The 27,532-nt window shown below is 35.8% G+C and overlaps 1 protein-coding gene across 3 annotated transcripts in view; it reads left to right on the top strand.

Annotated features, from left to right (window-relative positions):
* Window positions 1–27,532, top strand: part of ATG4C (autophagy related 4C, cysteine peptidase) — a 96,385-nt gene that overhangs the window by 42,246 nt on the left and 26,607 nt on the right. For all 3 annotated transcript variants that reach the window (XM_011940989.1, XM_011940983.1, XM_011940995.1), the window contains exons 4-9: window positions 2,628–2,861; window positions 5,054–5,384; window positions 7,823–7,893; window positions 16,048–16,184; window positions 21,057–21,135; window positions 21,795–21,871. In XM_011940989.1, the coding sequence (XP_011796379.1) occupies window positions 2,628–2,861; window positions 5,054–5,384; window positions 7,823–7,893; window positions 16,048–16,184; window positions 21,057–21,135; window positions 21,795–21,871 (929 nt within the window). The remainder of the gene's footprint in view (window positions 1–2,627; window positions 2,862–5,053; window positions 5,385–7,822; window positions 7,894–16,047; window positions 16,185–21,056; window positions 21,136–21,794; window positions 21,872–27,532) is intronic.

Here is a 27,532-nt window from a genome sequence, read left to right as displayed (position 1 = left end):
CTCATGCCAGTTAAATGGTGATCATTAAAAAGTCAGGGAACAACAGATGCTGGAGAGGATGTGGAGAAATAAGAATGCTTTTACACTGTTGGCGGCAGTGTAAATTAGTTCAACCATGTGGAAGACAGTGTGGCAATTCCTCAAAGATCTAGAACCAGAAATACCATTTGACCCAGCAATCCTATTACTGGGTATATACCCAAAGGGTTATAAATCATTCTACTATAAAGACACATGCACATGTATGTTTGTTGTGGCACTATTCACAGTATCAAAGACTTGGAACCAACCCAAATGCCCATCAATGATAGGCTGGATAAAGAAAATGTGGCACATATACACCATGGAATACTATGCAGCCATAAAAGACATGGATGTAGCTGGAAACCATCATTCTCAGCAGACTAACACAGGAACAGAAAACCAAACACTGCCTGTTCTCACTCGTAAGCGGGAGTTGAACAATGAGAATACATGGAGACCGGGAGGGGAACATCACACACCAGGGCCTTGCGGCAGGTGGGGGACTAGGGAAGGGATAGCATTAGGAGAAATACCTAATGTAGGTGATGGGTCGGTGGATGCAGCAAACCACCATGCGTGTGTATACCTGTGTAACAAACCTTCATGTTCTGCACATGTATTCCTGAACTTAAAGTATAATAATACTAAAAATATAGCCACTTCAGCTTTCTTTTGCTTAAAGTTACATGGTGTATCTTTTTTCATACTTTACACTTTATTTGTGTCTTTACATTTAAAATATGTTTCTAATAGGAAGTACTAGCTGAGTCATGCTTTTTTATCCAATCTGATAATCTTTGCCTTTTAAATTAAGGTATTTAGGGCCAGGCACGGTGGCTCATGCCTGTAATCCCAACACTTTGGGAGTCCGGGGCAGGTGGATTACTTGAGGCCGGGAGTTTGAGAACAGCTTGGCCAACATGGAGACACCTCATCTCAACTAAAAATACAAAAATTAGCCTGGCGTTGTGGTGCATACTTACGTGTAATCACAGCTACTCAGGAGGCTGAGGCACAAGAATTGCTTTAATCCTGGAGGCAGAGATTAGAGTGAGCCAAGATTGTGCCACTGCACTCCAGCCTGGGTGACAGAATGAGCCTCTTTCTCAAAAACTAAAAATAAATAAATAAATAAATAAATAAATAAATGTGTTTAAACCATTTACATTTAATATGATTATTGATAAAGCTAGGTTTAAATATATCATGTCATTATTTGCTTTCTATTTGTTAAATCTTTTCTTTGTTCTCTTTTCTTCCCGTTCTACCTGCTTTTGGATTATTTTTATGATTCTCTTTTATCTCTTTTGTTGTCTTATTAGCTATAACTTTTTATTGTTATTTTAGTGGTTTAAGGTTTATAGTATACATCTCTGACTTATCACAGTGTGCCTTCAAGTGATATACCAATTAACGTGTAGTAAAGAACCTTACAGTATACTTCACCTTCTCCCTCTTGGTCTTTATTATATTGTTGTCATACATTTTACTTATTTATATGTTATACACCCCACACATTTTACTTATTTATATGTTACACACCCCATAGGAAATTGCTATTATTTTGTTTTGAATAGTCAAATATCCTTCAAAGAGGGTATCATGTTTGGTGTTCTTCATTCCTTTGTGTGAATCTGTATTTCCATCTGGACCAGTGGTTTAATCATGGCTCAGTGCAGCCTCAACCTCCTGGCTCAAGTGATCCTCCCACTTCAGCCTCCCAAGTATCTGCACTGCACCTGGCTAATTTTTTATTTTTTGTAGAAATGAGGATCTCACTATGTTGCCCAGGCGGGAGTGCAGTGGCACAGTCTTGGCTCACTGCAGCCTCTGCCTCCCGAGTTCAAATGATTCCCTTGCCTCAGCCTCTCAAGTAGCTGGAACTACAGGTACCTGCCACCATGCCTGGCTAATTTTTGTATTTTTAGTAGAGATGGGGTTTCACCATGTTGTCCAGACTGGTCTTGAACTCCTGACCTCAAGTGATCCACCTGGCATGGCCTCCCAAAGTGCTGAGATTACAGGCGTGAGCCACCGTGCCCAGCCGGAATCTTCCTGTTTTAGCCTCCCAAAGTGCTGGGGATTATAGGTGTGAGCCACCATGCCTGGCTAAGGTTTCTTTTAATGCAGGTCGGCTGGTGATGTCTTTTTCCAGCTTTTGTATGTCTGAAAAAGTATTTATTTTGCCTTTGTTTTTGAAAGATGTTTTTGCTGCGTATAGGATTCTGAGTTAATGATTGTTTTCTTCCGTACTTTAAAGATGTTGCTGCACTATCTTCTTTTGTTTCCAGTAAGAAATCTAATATCATCCTTGTCTGTGTCCCCTCTTCAAAGAGTTAATTATGTATAGAATATAGGATATTATTATTAATAACGAGTGTTATTGATAATACCTTATATTAGTTAACTCTACAGTATGTAAAACATTTCAGCATTCATTCTAACTTGATTTTCATAGGCAGAATAAGATTTATCTTTTAAAATTAGAAAAAAGGATTAGAAAGATTGTGACATACTTCACATCTTAAGACAGTAATGATAATGTTTGTTACCATTATAGACATTTCTCTGGTTTTCTTTAGACCATATGTTTATTTTTTTAGATGAAGATAAAACCTTACCTGCAGGATCGGGATGTACAATAGAGGATCACGTAATTGCAGGAAATGTCGAAGAATTTCGTAAAGATTTCATTTCTAGAATATGGCTGACCTACAGGGAAGAATTCCCTCAAATAGAAGGCTCAGCTTTGACAACAGACTGTGGGTGGGGCTGCACATTGAGAACTGGCCAGATGCTCTTGGCTCAAGGACTCATACTACACTTTCTTGGTAGAGGTAAATCAAATCTCTGTTTTTTTTTTGGTGTTGTTTTTGTCGTCGATATTTTTCCATTTGAATTCCAGCTTACAAACTGCATGAAATTACCTGAGGTTAATTTCTTGACTGAGATTTTCTAAGGAGTTGTAACTAATTTGGGGTATTGCATTTTTTTTTTGAACTGGGTCAGATATGACTTATATGTAAACTTTCCTAATTCCCTTTTCAAAAATGTAGGTTAAATATACCTGTTATTCTTGGTCACCATTATGAGTTAAGTTAGTTCAATTTTTAGTATCCTTTGGATTTTATTGTTGTTACTATTTCTTTCCTTTTGGTTGAACTCTGGATTATCTCCAGTTTAGTTAAGTCCTGGGCAGGCCAATAACAGTGACTTTGGGGAGATATGTAATATTTTTGAAATTTTAAGACACTTTACTCTAGTTTGTTTATTTTCTCCCTACATGTCGATAATGGTTTAAAAGTATTTTTTTATCTTTATTAGTGTGATTATACTCAGTTATATTAAATCGATTAGACATACTCTTTTAAATTAAAAAAAATTTTAGCAATAGGGTCTCACTCTGTTGCTCAGGCTAGAGTGCAGTGATGTAATCATAGCTCATTGCAACTTCGAACTCCTGGGCTCAAGCTATTCTCCTGCCTCAGCTTCCTGAGTAGCTGGGACCACAGGTGTATGCCACCATGCTTAGCTAATTTTTAAACTTTTTTGTAGAAATGTGGTCTCACTATGTAGCCCAGGCTGGCCTTGAACTCCTAGGCTCAAGTGATGCTCCCACCTTGTCCTCCCAAAATGTTGGGATTACAGGTGTGAGCCACTGTGCCTGGCACTAGACATATTCTTAATAAGGTCATCATGCAGTTTTAGACCCTAAAAAATGTCATTGATACCTAACTTACATATATATGTTTTTCTTAATGTGCCACCTTTGTGTTAGTCCATTTTTTATATGTACATTTACAGGAATGTTTTAATTTCCAATTTTAGGATATCATTTGATTATTAAATACTGTCAGATTTTTATAAGTGTTAAGACAGTATCCCTACAATGCATGGCATATATTTAGTAACTTTTTTGTAGAGATTATTGATGAGATTATTTAGAGAGAATGTTTATTGAAGAATGGTGTCAAAAATGTAAGGAAAAATAATTTTTAAAATGGTTTTCTGGGATGATTTATTTATAGTCTTGTGCAGTTGTGGGCAAAGATTGGAATATTTTTCAGTCCTCACTAGATCTCTGAATCTATGACTTATTTTGTTAACTTAAAATTATGTGCATGTTTGGGGATTCTCTTGTTATTCAAAATAGTGACATAATGGATATATTTGATTTTTCGAGGTCTTTGATCTTTTATGACTTCCTTTATTAACTGTTAGAGAATTGTTATTACTCTGTTAATAATGATTAAGTTATTCTGAAGAAATGTAGAGGAAAATATTTTGAAAAAAATTTCAAACTTCCATGGTCAGACTTCTGTTTTAACATATAATCAAAACATCCACTTTCTGAAGATATCTCTTATGAGTATCATAAATGTTAGTAAGTATGTTTATTGTGCCTTTGGATAGTCAAGACTGGATGTTTGATAAGCAGTCTGATAATGAAATATAAAAGTCTTTATTCTATCTCAGCACTGTCAAAAAAGAGAAAAAAGAGCACCTGGGATTGTCCATTTTTACCCAAGGTTACTATTTTTTCTTTCTTTTGTCTTGTATTTTTGTAATTTTTTTCTTGATTATGTGAAATTTTGGAAACTACAAAAAAGTACAGAGAATAATACCATTAAGGTATAAACATCATTGATATTTTGGCATATTGTTGTCTTATACCTTTGTTTTTTAAGCAGTTTTATTGAGCTATAACCTATGTACCATAAATTCACTCATTTCAAGTGAACAATTCAGTGGTTCTTGGCGTAGTTATAGAGTTCCACAATCATCACCATAAATCTAATTTTAGAACATTTTTATCATCCCTTGAAGAAACCTTGTACTCATTAGCAGCCACTCCCAGTACCTCTCCATAAGCAACCATTAATCTACTTTTTGTTTCCATATATTTGCCTATTTTTGAATTTACTATCTTAGTAACCCAAATGACCTTAAATGCTACATATTTATTTTAGTAGAATTGTTTAAGTATCTATTTAAAAGATCTGAACACTTTGCTTTGGAACTACTATAGCTTGGACCTGGCCTGATGCTTTGAATATTGAAAATTCAGACTCTGAGTCATGGACTTCCCACACTGTCAAAAAATTTACTGCATCATTTGAAGCATCGCTTTCAGGGGAAAGAGAACTCAAAACCCCAACAATTTCTCTGAAGGAAACAATTGGGAAATATTCAGATGATCATGAAATGCGAAATGAAGTTTATCACAGGAAAATCATCTCTTGGTTTGGTGATTCCCCCTTGGCTCTTTTTGGCTTACATCAACTAATAGAATATGGAAAGAAGTCTGGAAAAAAAGCAGGAGATTGGTATGGACCAGCTGTGGTTGCTCACATTTTAAGGTAAAATTGTTTTAAAATCTTTCTTCTTGTGATAGAGGTCCCCAGGATCAAGAGATACTGATTTTTGCAATTTGTATATATAATTGGAACTTTAATAGTCTAACTGTATGAGAATGCTGATAAAGACGCTTTCATTTGCCTATAGAGAAAAAAGAAGACCTATTGTGGCTCAAGTTACATTTAATTTATTTACTGACAAATTTTTCTTCTCTTTCTCTTAGATATAGATATGCCAGGTCTCTTTCTAACCAGGTTTTCATTAGAATACCTTATTGAAATGCTCTAAACACTAACATCTCTTTCAACCTTGGAACATGCATAACATTATAGTTTTTTTTTTTAATAGTGTAACCTGGGGGCTGTAATGTACTGATAGTGTAATGAAATGTCAAGAGCTAAAATTGATGTTTTCAGCATTTCTTTGCACACATCAAATTCTTGTGAATTGTAAATGTATGGCACTATTAATATTATAATTATATCATGGTAAAAGTAAAGGATCTGTGACATTCAGGATAGTTAGAAAAAAGTTGAAAGTCAAATTTCACTTCAGCTTTTTATGTACCATTTATTTCGATACCAAGTTTTAAAAAAAATTATCTTATTTGTGTGTGTATCCCATTTTTGTTATAAACTGAATCCTTAATATTTCATAAAAGTATAGCATGTGATTTAAATTTACTCCATTTAAAATCATGTATAAATTTGAAATCATTACAAAGCACTTTTGCATAACATGCTCCTATATTTTATAGGCCAGATGCTTACAGTTGAAAAGTATTTGCCTAATTTGATTGTTAATAATATATCAATTCCAACTTGGTATGACATTTATAAGAGCATAATCATAAAAGCATAGTTTCTACCCTTCAAGATGTTCTCTACTGCGGGGGACAGCACACTTTTTCTGTGAAGTGTCAATAGTAAATATTTTAGGCTTCACAGGTCTTGTAAAGGTTTCTGTTGACCATCTTTCCTCTCCCTCCAGTCCTTTAAAACTGTCAAAACAGGCCGGGCTCGGTGGTTCACGCCTGTAATCCCAGCACTTTGGGAGGCCGAGGCGGGCGGATCACGAGGTCAGGAGATTGAGACCATCCTGGCTAACACGGTGAAACCCCGTCTCTACTAAAAAAAAAAAAGAAGCACAAAAAATTAGCTGGGCGTGATTGCGGGTGCCTATAGTCCCAGCTACTCGGGAGGCTGAGTTAGGAGAATGGCGTGAACTGGTGAGGCGGAGCTTGCAGTCAGCCAAGGTCGCACCAGGGCACTCCAGCCTGGGCGGCAGAGCGAAACTGTGTCTCAAAAAAAAAAAAAACAAAAAAAAACCTGTCAAAACCATTCTTACCTTGCAGATGGTACAAAAACAGGACACAGGTTTTATTCAGTTTATTGGCATAGTTTGCCAGTCTTTTTTCTACACTAACACATAGGAACATGAATAATAGGGCATTTTAAATTAAATAATTACATATATTGTTAAATAAAATTATATTTCTACAATTTGCATAATCACCGTTTACAGATATTGTGATTGTTTTCACATCATGTACAGCATTGAGAACATTATACTTACTTAGGAATATTGTTTAATTTATATTTTTACTTGTATAATTTCAAGAGCAAAACTCTGTCTCAAAAATAAAAACCAAAAAAAACTGTCAAAACCATTCTTAGCTTGCAGATGGTATAAAAACAGGACACAGGTTTTATTCAGTTTATGGGCATAGTTTGCCAATCTTTCTTCTATGTGCCTATCACATAGGAACATGAATAATAGGACATTTTAAATTAAATAATTACATATACAGTTAAATAAAATTATATATCCACAATTTGCATAATCACTGTTTACAGATACTGTGATTTTTTTCACATCATGTACAGCATTGAGAATATTATACTTAGGAATATTGTTTAATTTACATTTTTACTTATATAATTTCAAGACTTGAAATTAGGAAATTCATTTGTTTAGGTCGTACAGGTTTTTGAATGAAGGAAATAAGTCATGCTGTTGTTTAAAGAACGAAAAGTTTCTTAAGTATACCAGAGGACAGACACAGTAATTGACTTCTAGTCAGTAATGTAAGTTAATTTGCAGCAAATCTTGCAGCATATTCATACCACTGATAAGGTGAGTGGTTGAGAGAAATCCTTCGTTTTGGAGGGAGAGGAGTAGAGCTTTATACCCAATAATTTTTTAAATGTATTTTGTAATTTATGTTTTAATGTTCTTTGAGTAATTTAATGTAATATTCAACTTTGAAAATTTTAGTCTGATGTCTGATACCATTCAGATAATAGTTTTTGACAGCAGACACTATGAATTAAATAGGAAAGTCACAAAACTGCTGGCATTTTTTCCTTCTTAAATTAAATCTTTAGTTACCGATAGGAAATGTTAGGATTTTGAAAGATAATGCTTGTTATTTTCTCAGAAAAGCAGTTGAAGAAGCAAGACACCCTGATTTACAAGGAATAACTATTTATGTTGCACAAGACTGTACAGGTAAGGAATGTATATAATTCTAATTTTTATCTGTTTTATTTGGTCATACTTTTTATATGTGTTTAGCTTATCCCAGTAATACTGTAAATGATTATGAAGGTAGGGACCATGTCTTATACATTTTTCTTCCTAAATGTAGTAAGCACTTAATAAAAATATTTTTTGATTGAATACATACTATGAATTTTTAGTTGCGATATTAAAATAAATTCTCAAAGAATTTCAGCATTTCAAATAATTACTTTAAAAGAGATAGGCAGGAAAATTTAACATAGGTATATACTTGGGCTGCATGTATGCTGGGTATCATTTCATTGGTGGATGTGTTTCAAGGAAAAAATTCTTAGTTTATCTTATGAGGAATTGAATATATTTCTCACTAATAGTTCAATAAATCATCTAATAATGATGCAGCTATTGTCCAGTTTTGCTTTGTTTTATTGTTTTGGGTCTTCTTTTTGATGATCACTCTCTATACAGGTTATTTTTTATCCAAAATGTTTGAGACCACAGGTGTTTCTGATTTTGTATTTTTTTGGACCTTTCAATATTTGCACGTACATAATGAGATATCTTGGGGATGGAACTGAAGTCTAAACATGAAATTCATTTATGTTTTGTATACTCCTTATACACATAGCTTGAAGGAAATTTCATACACTATTTTTAACAATTTTGTGCATGAGACAAAGTTTTGCCCATGTTTTGATGGCAACCCATCACATGCAGTCACATGTAGAATTTTTCACTTGTGAAAAATGCTGTGCTCTTAAAGTTTGAGATTTTGGATTAGGAATGCGCAACCTGTAGTAATTTTGAAACTTTGTTGCGGATAAAATAGACACCTTAATTCTTTTTTTTTTTTTTTTGAGACGGAGTCTTGCTCTGTCGCTGAGGCTGGAGTGCAGTGGCGCGATCTCCGCTCACTGCAAGCTCCGCCTCCCAGGTTCATGCCATTCTCCTGCCTCAGCCTCCCGAGTAGCTAGGACTACAGGCGCCCGCTACCACGCCTGGCTAATTTTTTAATATTTTTTTAGTAGAGACGGGGTTTCACCATGTTATCCAGGATGGTCTCGATCCTCCTGACCTTGTGATCCGCTCGCCTCGTCCTCCCAAAGTACTGAGATTACAGGCGTGAGCCACCGCGCCCGGCCGACACCTTAATTCTTAATAAAATAAAAATGGCTTAGCCACCTCATGCTGTTAAGTATATTTTTTACAGGAATACTGTTAAAATAATAAAATATGTTAATGTTTTAGAAAGGTTAAATATACTTCAATCACGTTTTAATACAAGGGTATCTATAAAATGCTTAAGGTTACCCTGATAACCAACTAGTGTTTGTAGTGTGTAATAATAGTTACCAAATATTCATGCGTTTTTGTTTGGCCTTTTGTTAAGGTTAATTTCCTTGTAAAGAAAGACTAATACCCATAATTATAGCCATATGAAAAGAAAAGGTCTAAATTTTCAGATAAGTATATGAGTTTTGCAGGTACTATGTTTGTTTTCAAGTAGGAAGTCTTGCAAAACATTTGCTGTGTTAAATAGTTCTAATTAAGCCTAAGGATATATCTGAACAAGTAATCATTAAATGAATGTATGAATTTGCCTTTTGTGCTTTTATTGACACAGTCAGCCTAGATATTTGCTACATATAATTAATTAAGCAAACATTACAATGTTCCTTGTTATAGAAATGGCTTGTGTAATTTGAAGTAGTTCTTAAAATTTTTATCGTTCATGTTTAAGATTCCTAAAGGGAGAACTTGTATTTGTATAATTTGATAGACTATGAGATTAGGAATTAAGTGAAACCAGATTTTGTCAATGATTTATTCCTCCTCTGTCTTCATTTGTGTTTTTAAAGGTTTTGTTTTCCATTTATTTTCTGTTTTTCTTATTCTGTGTTCTCTTCCTTTGTAATTGCATCTATTTTTATGGCTTTAAATACTTAGAACTATGTACTGTGTACTAGGACTTAAAAGTACATTTTTAGGGCCGAGCATGGTGGCTCATGCCTGTAATCCCAGCACTTTGAGAGGCCACGGTGGGGGGCTCACTTGAGCCCAGCCGTTTGTGACCAACCTGGGCAACATGGTGAAACTCCGTCACTACAAAAAATATGAAACTTAGTCGAGCATGGTGGTGACATGCCTGTAGTCCCAGCTACTTGGGAGGCTGAGGTGGGAGGATCACTTGAGCCCTGAAAACAGAGTTGCAGTGAACTGATACTGTGCCACTGAACTCCAGCCTGGGCAGCAGAGTGAGACTCTGTCTCAAAAAACTACATTTCTAATCCTACCTGAGTCAATATGTGATAACGCATATTTTCTGCCACCTTTCAAATATCTCCACTTACATATTCTACAAACACTTCAAATTCAGCATGTTTATAAGTACACTTACTGTTTCCCTCTGTCCCACTCCTTTTTCTTTCTGTTTTCTCTTGACTAATAGCGGCATGTCCACATATGTACTCAAGTCCTAAGTAGAACCCACTTATTCCTGACCGCTTTTTCATTGCTTATATTATATTTAGTCAGTCAACATTTAAGAAAATGGTCCTGAAATCTTCTCTCATCTCCATTCTCGTTGATTTAGATCAGACCCTTACTTCTTGCTTGGACTTTAACTTGATTTCCCTGTCTCTCTTCCCTTTTTGGTCCATCTGATCAAAAGAAGCTGACCATGTCCCTTTATCTACAAACCAATGAATGCCCATTAACTCTAGTCTCATGTTATCTTGGCATATGAAGCACAATGAAGTCCTTTATAATTTGTCCTGAACTACATTTCCAGCATCACCTTCTGACACTATCTTCCATACACAGTACACTAAAGTATTTTCCACCCTCAGGCCATTCCTTAGACATGGTGTCATTATCTTTATCCCCATGCCTTTGTGCATATTATTGCCTCTGCTTGGAATGTTCTTTATTATTAGAATGCCTCTCGTTAAGTCTTATTCATTCTTCAAGAACATGCACAAAGGTTACACCTTTGACAGTCTTTCCCAACTCTTGTTAGGCGGAATTAGTTTACTTTTCCTCTGTGGTCTGTAACATTTTGGAAATACTTCTATTAAATATTGTACTTGTAATTCACTTGTGATATCACCTTATAATTATCTGTTTCTTATATATAATGATTGTTGAGGTAGCAGGCATAGAAGTAAGGTATCAGAATCATTTGGTTGAGATTTGCTGCTGTAATGAGCCTCTGTTACAGAATTGGACTATGTCAGAGCCCTTACATTTATATTGGAAGTGGAGGGAAAATACCAAACAATTGGGCTCGACATTCTTTGAAGTCAGGATACTTCTCTAGTGTAGAATGCATCAACAAATAGCAGGTCCTTAATAAATGTGTGTTGATTGAAGATGAAGGGTAAGAATGCAGTCTCCATCCTGATGAGGGAGAACTACCATGGCATTTTTGTAGCTTTGGTTTCAATTGACTGTGGGAGATAGGGGAGTTAGGTGAAGAGAAGAATTTGATAGCTCAGTCTAAATTTGGAATTTAAAGGAAAGAACTGGGACAGAAGTGGCAGAATTTCCTATTCAGCTCTTCTGGGAAGATCAGAAGAGTTTCATTCAACTGACAAGGAGTATGGATGTAAAGTATGTTTTGAATAAAACTACTTTAATTTGAATAAAATAAAATTTTGTCTATCTTTGCTTCTACCAAACCCTCCTATTTTCTCTTGAACTGTGGTACTTAGACTGTCATACCCAACACCCTACCAGAACTGCTCTTTTCTCTTTCTCTCTTTTTTTTTTTGAGACAGGATTTTACTCTGTTGACCAGGCTGGAATGCAGTGGTGCAATCATAGCTCACTGTTACCTAAAACTCCTGAGCTCAAGTGTTGCTCCTGCCTCAGCTTCCCAAGTAACTAGCATTAAAGGCATGCATCACCATCTCTGGCCAATTTTGAAATTTTTTATAGAGATGGGGTTCTTGCTGTGTTGCCTAGGCTGGTCTTGAACTCCTGGCTTCAAGTGATCCTCCTGCCACAACCTCTCAAAATGCTGGGATTATAAACATGAGCTGGCCAGGCGTGGTGGCTCACACCTGTAATCCCAGCACTTTGGGAAACTGAGGTGGGGGTATCACAGGGTCAGGAGTTTGAGACCAGCCTGGCCAATATGGTGAAATCCAATCTCTACTACAAATAAAACAATTAGCTGGATGTGGTGACAGGTGCCTGTAGTCCCAGCTACTCGGGAGGCTGAGGCAGGAAATTCACTTGAACCCGGGAGGCGGAGGCGGCAGTAAGCCAAATCGTGCCACTGCACTCCAGCCTGGGAGACAGAAGGAGACTCCATCTCAAAAAAAAAAAAAAAAAAAAAAGCATGAGCCATTGTGCCCACCCCAAAACTGCTCTTACCAATAATTTAATCTTTCTAAGCCTCGCAGTAACTTCTCAGTCCTCATATCACACAATCTATCAGTAGCATTTGACAGCGTCGACTCTTTCCTCTTCCTCCTTACAACATTTTGTTTACTTGATTTCTAGACGCTACTCTGTAGATTTTCCCTCTACCTCCTTATTCACTCCTTCACAGCCTCGTTTGTTGGTTTTTCCTCATCTCCTTGATTTCTAAAAATGCTGTTTTAGTGCTCAGCATTTAGACTTCATCTCGTCTCTTTTTCTGTCTATGGTGATTTGAATTCACCAAGTCTCGTGGCTTTATAATGCAGATGGTAATCTGCATGTTGGTAACTCCCAAATTGATAGATCCATCCTAGTCCTCTCTCCAAACTCTAGTTGCATATGTCCCTGTCTACTCAACCTTTCTATTTACCTAACAAGTATCTCAAACTTACCGTGTCTAAAACTGAATTCCCAGTTCTCCCTCCTATATTTTCCCCTCCTTCAGTCTTCCATGTCTTTGTAAATGGCAAACCATTTACAAATGGTTTGCTTAAACCAAAACCCTTCAAATCACCTGTGACTCAATTTTTTCTCTCACATCTTACATTTAATAGTGAGTCCTTACTTTATCTTCAGATACATGAACTGATCACTTTTTTTTTTCTTTTGGAGATAGAGTCTCACTCTGTTGCCCACGTTGGAGTGCAGTGGCATGATCTTGGCTCACTGCAACCTCTGCCTCCCGGGTTCAAGCGATTCTTCTGCCTCAGCCTCCCGAGTAGCTGGGATTACAGGTGCCTGCCACCATGCCCGGCTAATTTTTTGTATTTTTAGTAGAGACAGTGTTTCGCCATGTTGACCAGGCTGGCCTCGAACTCCTGACCTCAAGTGATCCACCCACCTTGGCCTCCCAAAGTGTTAGGATCACAGGTGTGACCCACCGCACTTGGCTGAACTGATCACTTTCTACTACCTGTAAGTGACCATTCCCTATTTTTTATTTTATTTTATTTTGACATGGAGTCTAGCTCTCTCCCCCAGGCTGGAGTGCAGTGGCGTGATCTCGGCTCACTGCAAGCTCCGCCTCCCGGGTTCACGCCATTCTCCTGCCTCAGCCTCCCAAGTAGCTGGGACTACAGGCGCCCGCCACCACGCCCGGCTAATTTTTTTGTATTTTTACTAGAGATGGGGTTTCACCGTGTTAGCCAGGATGGTCTTGATCTCCTGACCTCGTGATCCGCCCACCTCTGCCTCCCAAAGTGCTGGGTTACAGGCGTGAGCCACCGTGCCCCGCCGACCATTCCTTGTTTTTACAGTTACTACCTTTGTTCAAGCCCCCATCATCTCTTGCTGGATAATTGCAATGGCTTTGTAACTGTTCTCTGTGCTGTAGCCCTTGCCCCTGTAGCCTATTTTAGTTTTAGAGTAAAATGAAAGCAAATTTATTAAGTAAAGGAATAAAAAAATTGCTACTCCATAGGCAGAGCAGCCCCTTGCCTGTGCAGTCTATTATGAACACAGGAAACAGGCTGTTAAACTGTGAGTCAGATTAGTACATCCCTAAACAATTCTTCAATGGTTTCCCATCACTGAAAAACTGGTCTTTATAATGGTTTTCAAGAGTTCACACAATCTGTCTTCATTTTCTTCTAATCCCATTTCCTCCTACTGTACCCCTTGTTTACTTCCCTCCAGAAGACTGTCCTCTTGTTCCTGGGACGTGCTAATTATACTTCTGCCTTAAGATATTTGTACTTTGTGATCTTTTAACTTGGAATGCTTTTCCCCTAGGTATCTGTATTACTTGGTTTCTTTCTTTTGGTCTTGACTCAAATACTACTTTCTCATAAGATCTTCCCTGACCACCTTATTTTAAATTGCCTTGCCCTCAGCATTTCCTGTTTACCCTTCTCTCTTTGTTTTTTCAAAACACACATCACCATCTCTATTTCCTCCATGAGCATGCATGCTCAAGGAGAGTGGGAATTTTTCTGTTTTGCCTACTGCTGAAAGCCCAGTGTCATATACTAGCTAGCTGTCAATAAGTATCTATTGAATACATAAATCAGATAGGTTTTTTTTTTAAAACTTTTATTTTAGATTCAGGGGTACATGTGGTACTTGTTAGATAGGTAAACTTATGTCACTGGTGTTTGTTGTACAGATTATTTCATCACCCGGGTATTACACCTGGTACCCAGTGGTTATTTTTTCTGCTCCTCTCTTTCCTCCCACCCTCCACCCTCAGGTATACGTGAGTGTCTATTGTTCCCTTCTTTGTGTTCGAGAGTTCTAATCATTTAGCTCCTACTTTTAAGTGAGAACATGCAGTATTTGGTTTTCTGTTCCTGTGTTAGTTTGCTAAGGATAATGGCCTCCAGCTTCAACCATGTTGCCACAAAAGACGTGATCTCTTTCTTTTATATGGTTGCATAGTATTCCATGGTGTATATGTACCACATTTTCTTTAATCTGTCAGATGGGTACTTAGGTTGATTCTGTGTCTTTGCTGTTGTGAATAGTGCTGCAGTGAACATTCGTGTGCATGTGTCCTTATGGTAGAATGATTTATATTTTCCTGGGTATATACCCAATAATGATTGCTAGGTCAAATGGTAGTTTTGTTTTTAACTCTTTGAGGAATTGCTATACTTCTTTTCTTTTTTTTTTTTTTTGAGACGGAGTCTCGCTCTGTCACCCAAGCTGGAGTGCAGTGGCCCGATCTCGGCTCACTGCAAGCTCCGCCTCCCGGGTTCATGCCATTCTCCTGCCTCAGCCTCCCAAGTAGCTGGGACTACAGGCGCCCGCTGCCACGCCCGGCTAATTTTTTGCATTTTTAGTAGAGACGGGGTTTCACCGTGTTAGCCAGGATGGTCTCGATCTCCTGACCTCGTGATCCACCCGCCTCGTCCTCCCAAAGTGCTGGGATTACAGGCATGAGCCACCGCGCCCGGCTATACTTCTTTTCTACAATGGTTAAACTAATTTACACTCCTACCAGTGGTATATGAGCATTCCCTTTTCTCCACAACCTCGCCAGCATCTGTTACCTTTAGACTTTTTAATAATAGCCATTCTGACTGGTGTGAGATGGTATCTCATTGTGGTTTTGATTTGCATTTCTCTAATGATCAGTGATATTGAGCTTTTTAAAATATGCTTATTGGCTACATGTATGTCTTCTTTTGAAAAGTGTCTTTTCATGTCCTTTGCCCTCATTTTAATGGAGTTGTTTGTTTTTCTCTTGTAAATTTGTTTAAGTTCCTTACAGATGCTGGATATTAGACCGTTGTCAGATGTCTAGTTTGCAAATATTTTCTCACATTCAATAGGTTATCTGTTTACTATTTCGATAGTTTCTTTTGCTGTGCAGAAGCTCTTAGTTTAATTAGATCCCATTTGTCAATTTTTGCTTTTGTTGCGATTGTTTTTGGTGTCTCTGTCATGAAATCTTTGCCTGTTCCTATGTCCAGGATGGTATTGCCTAGGTTGTCTTCTAGGGTTTTTATAGTTTTGAGTTTTACCTTTAAGTCTTTAATCTATCTTGAGTTGATTTTTGTACATGGTGTAAGGAAGTGGTGGTCCAGCTTCAGTCTTCTGTGTATGGCTAGCCAGTTATCCTAGTGGTATTTTTAACTTACTAAGACATTTCTGGTGATGCCAGAGATGACATAGCCAGCTGTCCATTGCGGGTGGAGGATAAATTTGGGTAAAAATATTTCTGAAAATCACTTTTATATAAAATTTAATACATATTCATTATGTTTTTCTCAGTTTACAATTGTGATGTAATTGATAAACAGAGTGCTTCCATGACTTCTGATAATGCAGATGACAAAGCTGTTATTATTCTAGTTCCTGTTAGACTTGGTGGAGAAAGAACCAACACCGACTACTTAGAATTTGTGAAGGTATGAAATAAGCGCTGATTTTTTTTAAGGCAATACTAGCTAATATGAAAAATATAGAAGGTTTGCAATTTTTTTTCTGTTAAATGAGTAGTGATGATTTTACAGTTGTATGTCGTAAAGTTTGACATTAGAGATTTTAAATTTCAGTATTATAAGACCAATGTGAGTTGAAGAGCACAGTGTTCTATAACAATGAAAAGCCTTTTAATCTTTGTAGCTAATCAGGGAGACACAAATGCAGCAATAATCATAACCTGTAATATAGTTACAGTTTCATTATTCTTATTTGTAATTTTAAGTATGTATCTTTATTCATAAAACTAGCATTAAACTATATCACATTAATTATTGAAAAACCTCTGTTACTGCTGTGTTATCTCATAATATGTTTCCTGTGACACCATGATGTCAGTAAGATATGAGATTATTTATGTAGATAGAAATAATGAAGATATGAAGATAGTAATTTGGAGGAGTTCCAACTTTGTTTTTTTTCATCTTAGCCAGTTAAAAATCGGTTCTTTGTGGAGCACATTGTTTGGTTTCTTGCACCAAAAGAACCTGTGTAGTTATGCTATCTTGTTTTGGGCACCAAGACATTCACTTATGATAAAATATCTTGGAAATAGTTTCTGATTAAGGTGAAAGCTTTTAGATTTTTTCGTAGTTTCAATAAAATTCTTCATTTTTTAGTAGTCTCTTTTTGTAGCAATAGTTGGAATTCTTCTTTAACTGGAGTGTTATGGGATATAGTAATGTTGAAATAAAGTCTGAATCTGTCTTTTATGATTAATAACAATTTGTTCCTTCCATGAGGCATTAATCCCATATTATGGTCTCTGTATATTTAGTTGGAACATCTGTTCTCAGGGTAGATTGTGCTAATTCTAGAAATCTAAAGCAATTGTTTTTAACATATGATACATGGAACTTTTTTAGCTGGTATAGGTGCTTTTCTTAATAGTTACTAAGATTTTGGAAGCACATTTGTTACAGTAACAATACTGTGATATATCAATGACATATTAATCTTCCAAATAAAGGTAAGGTTTTGATGTCTGACATGTATCTTTAGTAGGGTTATTGGTGCAGTGTGAGAAACTGTGAACCATTTCATGTAGAGAAACTGTTGAGGGTTTTGAGACTTCTGACATGTTGTCATCTCTAGGTGGGTTCTAATCAAATCTGAACTGGATTCTTTTTTACCTTCTCTACTACCATGAGATGATTAGAAACTGATGCGGTCTTGGCCAAAGTTTCATTCCTGGTGGAATGGGCTGCAGATGGCTTCAGGCATGTTTCATCTGACTGAGGACTTTGCTGTTTGGTGGTATTGATAGTATTCATCAGATGGTCACACTGCCTAATGCTCTTGAGTGATTCATGGTTAATAGCTTAACCATGGTTTGTAGTGAAATGTAGCATCCTGTTACATTGTATGAGGAGAAGGAAATTTGGTGTGTGTCTTATTAGTCCTTACCACAGGAGGTTTATTTATTTATATTAATTTTTTTAAGGACCTGGAATGAGGAAAATCCAGGATGTTCTTTTTCTTCAGCAAGACAAATTAGGACTTTTCTTTTTGTAGTGAAACAAACTATGGTTAAGCTGTTAAAGTGAAGCCTCAGTACCTAACATATAGGAGTTACTCAATACATATTTGTTAACCCTAATTTTTATAATACTTTTCAATATAAATTTATCTGAAAGACATAGAGAAGTTAAGTGATATATTCAAGTTCAGATAGCAAACTGGTAGCAGAGACTAGACTTTTCTTGACTCTTAAGTTTGTTTTTCATATTTTTCTCTAACACATGAACTTTTTGAAAGGTAACATTTTCTTGAACTTCTACTAACTCTGTTTACACTGTAGTCCACTAAAGTGGGAGAGCAGTGACTGATGAAACATTTTGATTTTCCAGTCAGGTAAAAATGCTGTAATGGTTAAGTGGAGTAGGTTATGTGATAGGTATTATGTTTGGCCAGAGGGAATGGTTGAGTCAAAGCCCAAATGAGAGCATGTCAAAGAGGTATTCACTTAGAAGTGAAAAGGTAGTGTGTTCATTAGCCCTAAAAGAAAAATATTTTTTTTTCTTTTTTTCATATATGGTCAGCCATTGTATTTTTTCCTGCCAAACCAATGTACATTGGTGAATCTAAAATTTACTGTTTAGTTCTATTTTTCAAATTTATTAAACAAGCTATTTCAGAGATAGTGCCAACATAGCATTCTGCTACATTGTATGAGAAGAAGGAAATTTGTTGTGTGCTTTATTAGTCCTTACCACAGGAGGTTTATTTATTTATGTATGTATATATTTTTAAGGACCTGGAATGAAGAAAATCCAATATGTTCTTTTTCTTCAGTGAGACAAATTAGGACTTTTCTTTTTGACTGATTACTTCAGTCTTATTTATTGCTTCATGGATACAGCTCAATAAATTTTCACCACTAGAAAAATAACTGTGAAGAAGCTCTTTTAGGAACTGAAAAGTGTTTCAATCCGAAGATACAGCCTCTTGTATGTAATGGCATTCTAGCTCCTAATCTGCTTCTAAGCATTTATTGCTAAACCTATTGCTCTAATGCGTTGCAAGGGAAATACAGATGTCAAGAACCAAAGTCTTTCTTCCATTACTTAAAACCATTCGTTTTCTGAGGAGAGTCTTGCAAGGGAAATACAGATGTCAAGAACCAAAGTCTTTCTTCCATTACTTAAAACCATTCGTTTTCTGAGGAGAGTCAGTGACAATCCTTGCTATATATTTTTTCTTTCTTTTCTCAGTTGTAAGAGACAGAACTTTCACTGCCTCACAGGTCTCTATGATATAAACATTGCGTTTCAACTGATTAGACTGCCTCACGGTAAAGTAAGGCACTCTCTAATTGTATTAAGGATTTTTATTTAGGGGGAAAACAGTAGAATTCTTTATTGATAAGTAACTTTTTACTATTTAGTGAGATTTTTGATACAATTTTTAGTTAGCTCGAAGATTTTAACCTGATATGCCTTCTCCGTTTTATTTAACTTTTTTCAGTTGCAGCTCTCCATTTCAGAAAAAACTTTATGATATTTTTACAATACTAAAAATATACAAGGTTGTTCTTTAGAGGGTGTCCGAGTCCATTTTTTCCTGCTATAACAGAATACTGGAGACTGAGTAATTTATAGAGAACAGAAATTTATTCTCTCACAGTTCTGGAGGATGGAAAATCTAAGATCAAGGCACTGGCATCTGATGAGGGTCTCCTTGCTGCACTCTCACATGGTGGAAGGCAGAAGGGCCGAAAGGGAGTGAACGCTGTCCTCATGTGGCAGAGAAGCAGGAGAGAGAACCCACTCCTACAAGTCCTTTTTATAGCAACATTGAGATTTTTGATACAATTTTATCTTTATTTTTAGTTAGCTCTAAGATTTTAACCTGATATCTCATTCATGCAAGCTCTGCCCTCATGACTTCTAAACACCTCCCCACAGGCTCCAGCTTTCAACACTGTATTGGGGATTAAGTTCCCACACATGAATTTTGGAGGGAATAAAAATGTTCAAACTATAGTGGAGGGTTACTTATAACAGTGAGAACTTGGAACGACTTAAATATTTATAGTGAAAGTTTTAAAGCACATTTTGTTGTCATAAAATAGAATATTTTTCAGCTACTACATATTGTTAATATAGATTTCTATTTATTGATAGGAAAAGATATTCATGACATAATGAGCAACAAAGGTTACAATGGCATATGTTGTGAGATTTCACATATATAAAGTTGTATTTGTAAATCTCTGTGTGTATATATCTAATATAGACAGATGTTAAGAAGGTATTCCCTCAAATGTTAATAATGATGAGCTTTGCTGTTGGAATTTTGGAAAAGTTTTACTTTTTTCTGTATTTCCTGTATGTTTGTGTGTTCTCTATGGTTTGGTTACTTGTTAAAGGAAAAAGAACATTTGTCCATATATTCTTTATTTTTGTATCTTATAGATTTCAAAACATCCTCTCATTTAAGAGAAGAAAAGCTTAACTATTGTTTAATAGTTTTGGGATTTTATAACCTATACTTTATCATTGTTTGTGTTTTATAGGATATATCAAAGTTATTGCAGGAACTATTGATAAGACATTAATTCATTCCACTAGACATTTTAAACTTACTCAATTGGACGTGTTTTTAAAAAGATACAGAGTTGATTTGGCCTAACTTAGAGTTCTACTTAGAATAGATTGCTGAGGGGTGTATTAAATAATTTATTGTGGTATTCCTGATATTTTATGATTAGTAAAATAAATTGGCTTTAAATGCAGTAATAATTATTATTTTCCTTGGATTAAGTTGTTTTCATTACTCTTTATATTTATTTCAAATGAAGTAGCATAAAAAATTTGAGTGAATGCCATTGATTAGAAAATGGCATTCAGTTTGTGATTCTAAGACTCAAGGTTCAATGAAAACAGCAATAAGGTCTAAGAACTATTGTTAGCATTTCAAAAAGCCTGACAAAAATTTTACGTTGATCACAGTGAGGCTGTACCAGCTAACCGGAAGGCTAAGTGTATTGGCTTTGGCAGGAATTTTATTGCCTTAAGGTGATAAAATTGATTATCTCTCTATGTAGTAGTTGTTTAATGTTGTTGAGCAACATGCTGATCAAAATATTTGATTTGTCATGTTAATGTTGAGTGATTTAAAGAAGAGGAAGGCAGTTTGGAAGACAAGTGGATTTCAGAACCTGGGTGCAAATGTAATATAAATGATAACTGGTAGTGGTAAATTTGGGAACTACTAATATTAGTAATAGAAATTGGTTTGCTTTGAATAATTACCACTTGTCTCTTGACTAAATCTGTATTAATTTTTTTTGGCAGGGTATTTTAAGCTTGGAATATTGTGTGGGTATTATTGGTGGCAAACCTAAACAGTCATATTACTTTGCTGGATTTCAAGGTTAGTGATTTAGTAAAATATATTTCTTCATTATTTTCTTTTAAAAGTCAGAAAGTTAATATGAGATCATCTGGAAATAGGATGATTAACAGAGCAAAGAGAGTACCTTATACATTCATCAGTCCCACTATAGCCACTCATTTGTCATTTGGTCCACAACATAATTAGATTCTGTAAAATGTATGTTTAATTTCTGTTATTGCATAAACAAGGCATAATTTATTGGTTGCACTAAACTTCAGAAGACATTGCTGCCACATTCTGGCAGTTGCTATTTACATATTTACTTTTTACCAGTTTTAGTGGTGCAAGTTGATGATAAAATGACAAGCAATATGTTCTTCCTGTCAAGATAAAGAAGTGCAATACATTTTTCATATGCAAACTGTAGAATATAATTGTGTGTTTGTGAAAGTAATTTTATCACCAAAAATTAAATGACAGTCTCATCACTTTATAAAAATTCTGCTTATACAAGCATATTTGATTATGCAAAAGTTAATCTATCCTGTGCAAACCTGTGTTTCAGTCAATGAGTATCAGTCTGGCAAGCTGTTACTCCCAGATTTTTTTCAGCTATTCTACATAGAAATTGGATTGTAAGCAGTGTAATAATAAGGTGTTTTTTGAATTACTTGTCTTCTGTTTTGTCCTTGTAGATGACAGTTTGATTTACATGGATCCTCATTACTGCCAATCTTTTGTAGATGTCAGCATAAAGGATTTCCCTCTTGAGGTACTATGGATAAAGAGCTGATACTGTTTTCTTACCATATGAAGTAAACTAATTATTTAGAGATGTGCTAGGTAGCTATACTTTTATAGTATTATAACTACTGGTTAATAATCAATATTTTACTGATTTATAGAACCATAATTAACACAGTGGTCAAAGGTTAAGTACTTTGTTGCTGAATTTTAATTTATGATACACTTTTTTCTTCATTTATCTTTGTCTCTAACTTGTTAGAAACCCTGGCCGTACTAAAATAAATGATCAAGTCTCCAACTAATTTTGTATAGCGACAGCTAAACAGTACTGAAGAATTTAAAATGTTAGGCCTGTTTAAAAAAAAAGAAAAATAGAAGGGGATAGACGGGTTAGAGTAACAAAGCGACTTAATGAGATTATCTGCTAAATTATTTTGCTTTGAGTACAGTAATTAAATCTCAGCTTTTAGTTGGAAGTTTTCAAGAGCTTAGTTGGGTTTCTAATTTTTTTTTTTTTTTTAGTTTTTATTTCTTAACCTCTTCTTTTCCTTTATATAGGTCATTTTGTGATCCAGTATTTTTTCAGAAAAATTTGAGAGTACATAAATGAAACATGTAATTATTACATGGTTTTGATTGTTTTCCCAGTTGGTGCTTTTACAGACTAAAGTAATTTTACAGAATAAAATAATTTAAATCACTTGAGTGTCATGGATCACTAATTTTCAAGGACTCAGTGAGTTGCAAATGTAGTTGAATACTTTGTTTTAGTAATTGCTTGCTAGCTAATATTAACACCTAATAGTATTTAAGAGGTAGAATGTTGAAAATAGATAAACCACAAGGTTAAAATCTGGTTCAGAAAGATACATTATAAAACATTTTGGCATCCTTTGTAAACTATTACTTCAATTAAAGTATAAGCATCTGGAGGCCAGACATCAGGTCTATTTTGTTCTTTCATAGTATCTTGCACCTTAATAAATATTTGCTAGTTGACTGATTGATACTGGGGAAGGCACTACAGAATAATTGTGCCATATGAACTACATTGTAATTCTCTTTCTGCCTTGTGGTCTTGTAGCACTGATTCTTGTGTCCAAGTTACATTTCCAGTAGATCACTGCCACATTGACTCCTTATAAACAGTAGATACTTGAGATTTAGATGAAAATTGTTCTTAGTATTTTAGTATTACCTAAATAAGCAAATTAAAAGATTATTGGTCTGATTATTTTGGCCAGTAGAGAGAAATTATCCATCTGATATCTTGAGAGACTGCAAAGATACCAAGCAAATGTATATCCTGGCTATGTGTATACAATCAAAATTAGAAAGGCTTCAACTCATTATTGGGAGACTGTTGCAACACTCCAGGAGGGACTTATTAATAATAAAGGTTTGAAGTAGGCTAGTGAATAGTGAAAATGGAAAGGAATACTTGCTTTTAAGATTTTACTGTGTAAGGTAAAATTTGTTAAAATTGACTTCTTAAATGCACAGAAACATTTCTTATATATTGGGACACTTATAGAATGGGTTTATAGATGTTATATTTTTGAGATTCTGGTAGAATATCTTAATCTGTGTGGAAAATTCCTCTTAAAAATTTTTATTTTTCTGCAATGAAGGGATTTATTTTAGTTAGTAGCATCACTTGTTTTCCTATGAAAGTATAATATAAAAATTAAATCAAGTTGTAGAGGAATAAAATTTCACTTTTTGCTTTTAATCATCTTTTAAGTTTATAATACACCAATTGAAGGTGTTTTAACTACCCTGTATTACTGACCATCCTCGCTTCGCTATACTGCTTGTATATTTATAGCTAGTGAAATTTTGTAGTTGATTAATATAAAAAATTATATGCATATTCTAAAACCACAGTTATACTTCAGTTATTAAAATCATTTTTGTAGGGAACTTTTTGGATCTGTATTTTTTTTGGTTAATAGATGGAGAAATTGAAATCTCAAAACATTCATTGATTCCACATAAATAATTGCTGGTAGTCCTTTGATATTTTGAGTGCTCTAAATCTAATAGATTGTGAAATTTTAAGGAAGTGGGATGATATGAGAATATTTGAGATTGAAGAAGAGATTTAAACAGATTGTATCTTTTGTTGTTCTTACAGTGTTGAATTTTTACATTTCTAGAATTGAACTCTTAACATTTTGAAACCAAATCAGACTAACTCATTTCTTTCTTTTTTAATGAGCATTTTCTAGGTGCAAGGGATTGTCCTAAACTCTTGAGTCCTTTGTTGAATTCTTCTTCTCTGTGGTTCCAAGTGTTTTGATTATATACATTTCTATTAATGTTTAATTCTTGTGACATTTTCTTCTGAAATAAAGTAGTATATACTATTGAATTTCTATACTAACCTTTAAGAGACTCTTCCTCATTTTTAGCTATCTTCACTGAGTTTTTAACACATTGTGAAGTGAGCATCAGCAGTTATATTTGGATCCTAAGTCTAGTATTGAAGATATGCCAGGGATATCTTTGGTTAGGATTTAGGAATGGAGGCACATGGTTCAGTGTGAGGGCACATTATAATGTAGAAACTCACACTGTAATTTTCAAACAGAAAATGAGGTTCAGAGGAGCAGCATGAACAACCTTAAACAAAAGTCATCAAAGAACAACTTGAAATTAGAAGGGAATGAGAAGAGACCCCAAATGGGCTTTGGCAGTGAGGGTATGTAAGAAAAGCTTTATTGATAGACATGTTAGTTTGTTCTGATTACTGGGTCCCCAATTCCAAATGTCAGATTTTAGGAGGTTCATACAGTGGTAACTGTTTTAATCTATCTTAGGAAATTCAGAAATAGTGGCAGTAAAGCTATTAGAATTATGTATGTGGGCATCTAGATAGATTGGATGAGTGAATTCATCAGTGAAAGATAATACCCTTTATGAATTACATATGTGAACTGCAATTAGTAGTAGGTTTTTTTGTGTTGTTTTTTGGGTGGAGGATAGGGTTTTGCTCTGTTACCACTCAGGTTGGAGTGTAGTGTGTAATCACAGCCCACTGTGGCCTTGACCTTCTGGGCTTCAGCAATCTCCCCACCTTAGCCACTCAAGTAGTTGGGACCACAGGTGCGTGCCACCATACCCGGTTAATTATCAGTAGGTACTTTTTAGTAAGGGTATTTTTTTTTTTTTTTTGAGACGGAGTCTCGCTCTGTCGCCGGGGCTGGAGTGCAGTGGCCGGATCTCAGTTCACTGCAAGCTCCGCCTCCCGGGTACGCCATTCTCCTGCCTCAGCCTCCCGAGTAGCTGGGACTACAGGCGCCCACCACCTCGCCCGGCTAGTTTTTTGTATTTTTTAGTAGAGACGGGGTTTCACCATTTTAGCCAGGATGGTCTCGATCTCCCGACCTCGTGATCCGCCCGTCTTGGCCTCCCAAAGTGCTGGGATTACAGGCTTGAGCCACCGCGCCCGGCCAAGGGTATTTTTTAATTAACTGTCTTGGGTTAATTATCAGTAGGTACTTTTTAGTAAGGTTATTTTCTAATTAACTGTCTTAGGAAGCTTCATCTGAATCACCAAAATAGCATAGCTGTACCTATAAGCATATGTTTCAGTGTTGTTTTTGTATGTTTAGGTAATTAGACTTGACTATTCTAAACAATAAGCTTAGAATAGTGTCTGTCATTTTGTAGGTGCCTAATAACTATTACAGCAATTGGTAAATGATGTATCAAAAATTGAAATAAATGGGAATTGATTCTCCCTGGCCAGTATTTCCAGAATCACTGTTACAGAAGTGTATCTAGTGAATACTCCTTAAAGTGCGTTTGTCAAGTAGATGCTACTCCTCTTACCATTGAATTTTAAAAATTGAAAAAAAATCTTAAGTGCATAGCTCAAAAATTATCATGAAGTGAACATAGCCCTGAATGAGGAAAATATTTGAAAGTTTAACTTGTTCTGCAATAGACAACAATTGCGAATTGTAAATTCATGTTGGTTGGCCTTAGAATCTTCTTGGGTGAACAAAATGACATGAATAGCCAGGCATGATGGCTCCCACCTGTAATCCCTCCACTTTGGGAGGCTAAGGTGGGTGGATCACCTAAGGTCAGGAGTTTGAGACCAGCCTGGCCAACATGATGAAACCCCATCTCTACTAAAAATGCAAAAAAAATTAGCCCGTCGTGGTGGCACGTGCCTGTAATCCCAGCTACTCGAGAGGCTGAGGCAGAGGAATTGCTTGAACCTTGGAGGCAGAGGTTGCAGTGAGCAGAGATTGCACCACTGTACTCCAGCCTGGGCGACAAGAGTGAAACTTCATCTCAAAGAAAAAAAAAAAAGTTTAAATGATATAAAATGCCTCTCTGTTGTATGAGTCCTAGTGCTCATGCAGCAACACCCAATAGCAGTTTCAGTGATCAGAGATTTCTATCTGTGTTTTTGTGAATATTTTAAAAGTTCTTTGTAGATATTAAAACAACCATGAATAACAATTTAGTATTTGTTATTATCTCTGATGATTGTAGTCAATACAGTGAGATAGTAATAAGACTATGCTGGTTTAGTTTATGCTGGTTTATGTTCCTACATGAAAAGCCTTTTAAAATTTAAAAAGTTTTGTTTTCTAGAGATGGCGTTTTGTTCTGTCACCCAGTGCGGATGGAGTGCAGTGCACCGCCATAGTTCACTGGTGCCTCAAACTCCTGGGCTTACGCGATTCTCCCACCTACGCCTCCCAAGTAGCTGGGACTATAGGTGAACGCCACCACACCTGGCTACTTAAAAATTTTAGAGATAGGGTCCTGCTATGATGCACAAGCTGGTCTCAAACCTCTGTACTCAAGCAATCCTCCCACCTCAACCTCCTGAGTTTCTGGGCACAGGCATGAGCCTTACTCAAGTTCTTACACGAAAACTTTTACCAGTGCTTTACTATAATATAGGATACCCTTGTAGATGAGTTCAAAAATATATTATTAGACCATGTACAAGCTTTTGGCCCTCCTTATCCCCAACTGGAGAAAAAGTTAAGAAGCATTCCTTGTTATTGTCTTTGGAATAAGCTGGGGAAATGGTTATTTGTAGACACCGTGTATGTAGAATAATTTCTTACAAATATGACTTAGAACTGTGGTGTATACCCTAATACACTCATTCTTCTTGTTAACTAACAAGTTTGTTTAGCTTTTCTGTGCTTTTCTAGATCTGTTTTAAATATTTCTTTGCAAATATAACAGGTGGATCAATGTTAGAAAAAGTCCAACTAAGATTATACTTGTATTGACTAGTGCCATGGAGGTTCCAGTCTAGCTAGGTTGAATCTCAGTGTGTAAAGTAAGTTAGCTAAGCATTTTGCAGAAGTCATAGTTTTGAAAACTCGTTTTTTGGCCTATATTAACTGACATATTATTGGATTTGAATCTCATATGCAATTGAACTTTTCATTGGAAAAAAAGCAGCTTGAATGTGTATATTTTGCATATCTTTTGGTGATGATATGGGATACAAATTGGGTCACTAGGATGTACAGGGAGAGAAAGAGTGACTTTAACTGATTTCACCATGAACATAACAAACATCACAACTTGTTTTTCTACATTTTAATAGATAGCATGAAGTTAAAAATCCCTTAGTTTTAGGCATTGAATGTAGGGAAATTATAACTTTATGAGCGCAAATCCAGCTCCCCTCCCCTCCCTT

Source organism: Colobus angolensis, unplaced genomic scaffold (assembly GCF_000951035.1).
Source record: "Colobus angolensis palliatus isolate OR3802 unplaced genomic scaffold, Cang.pa_1.0 Scaffold102, whole genome shotgun sequence".
NCBI lineage: Eukaryota > Metazoa > Chordata > Mammalia > Primates > Cercopithecidae > Colobus > Colobus angolensis.
This window is presented reverse-complemented; position numbering and strand designations above follow the sequence as displayed.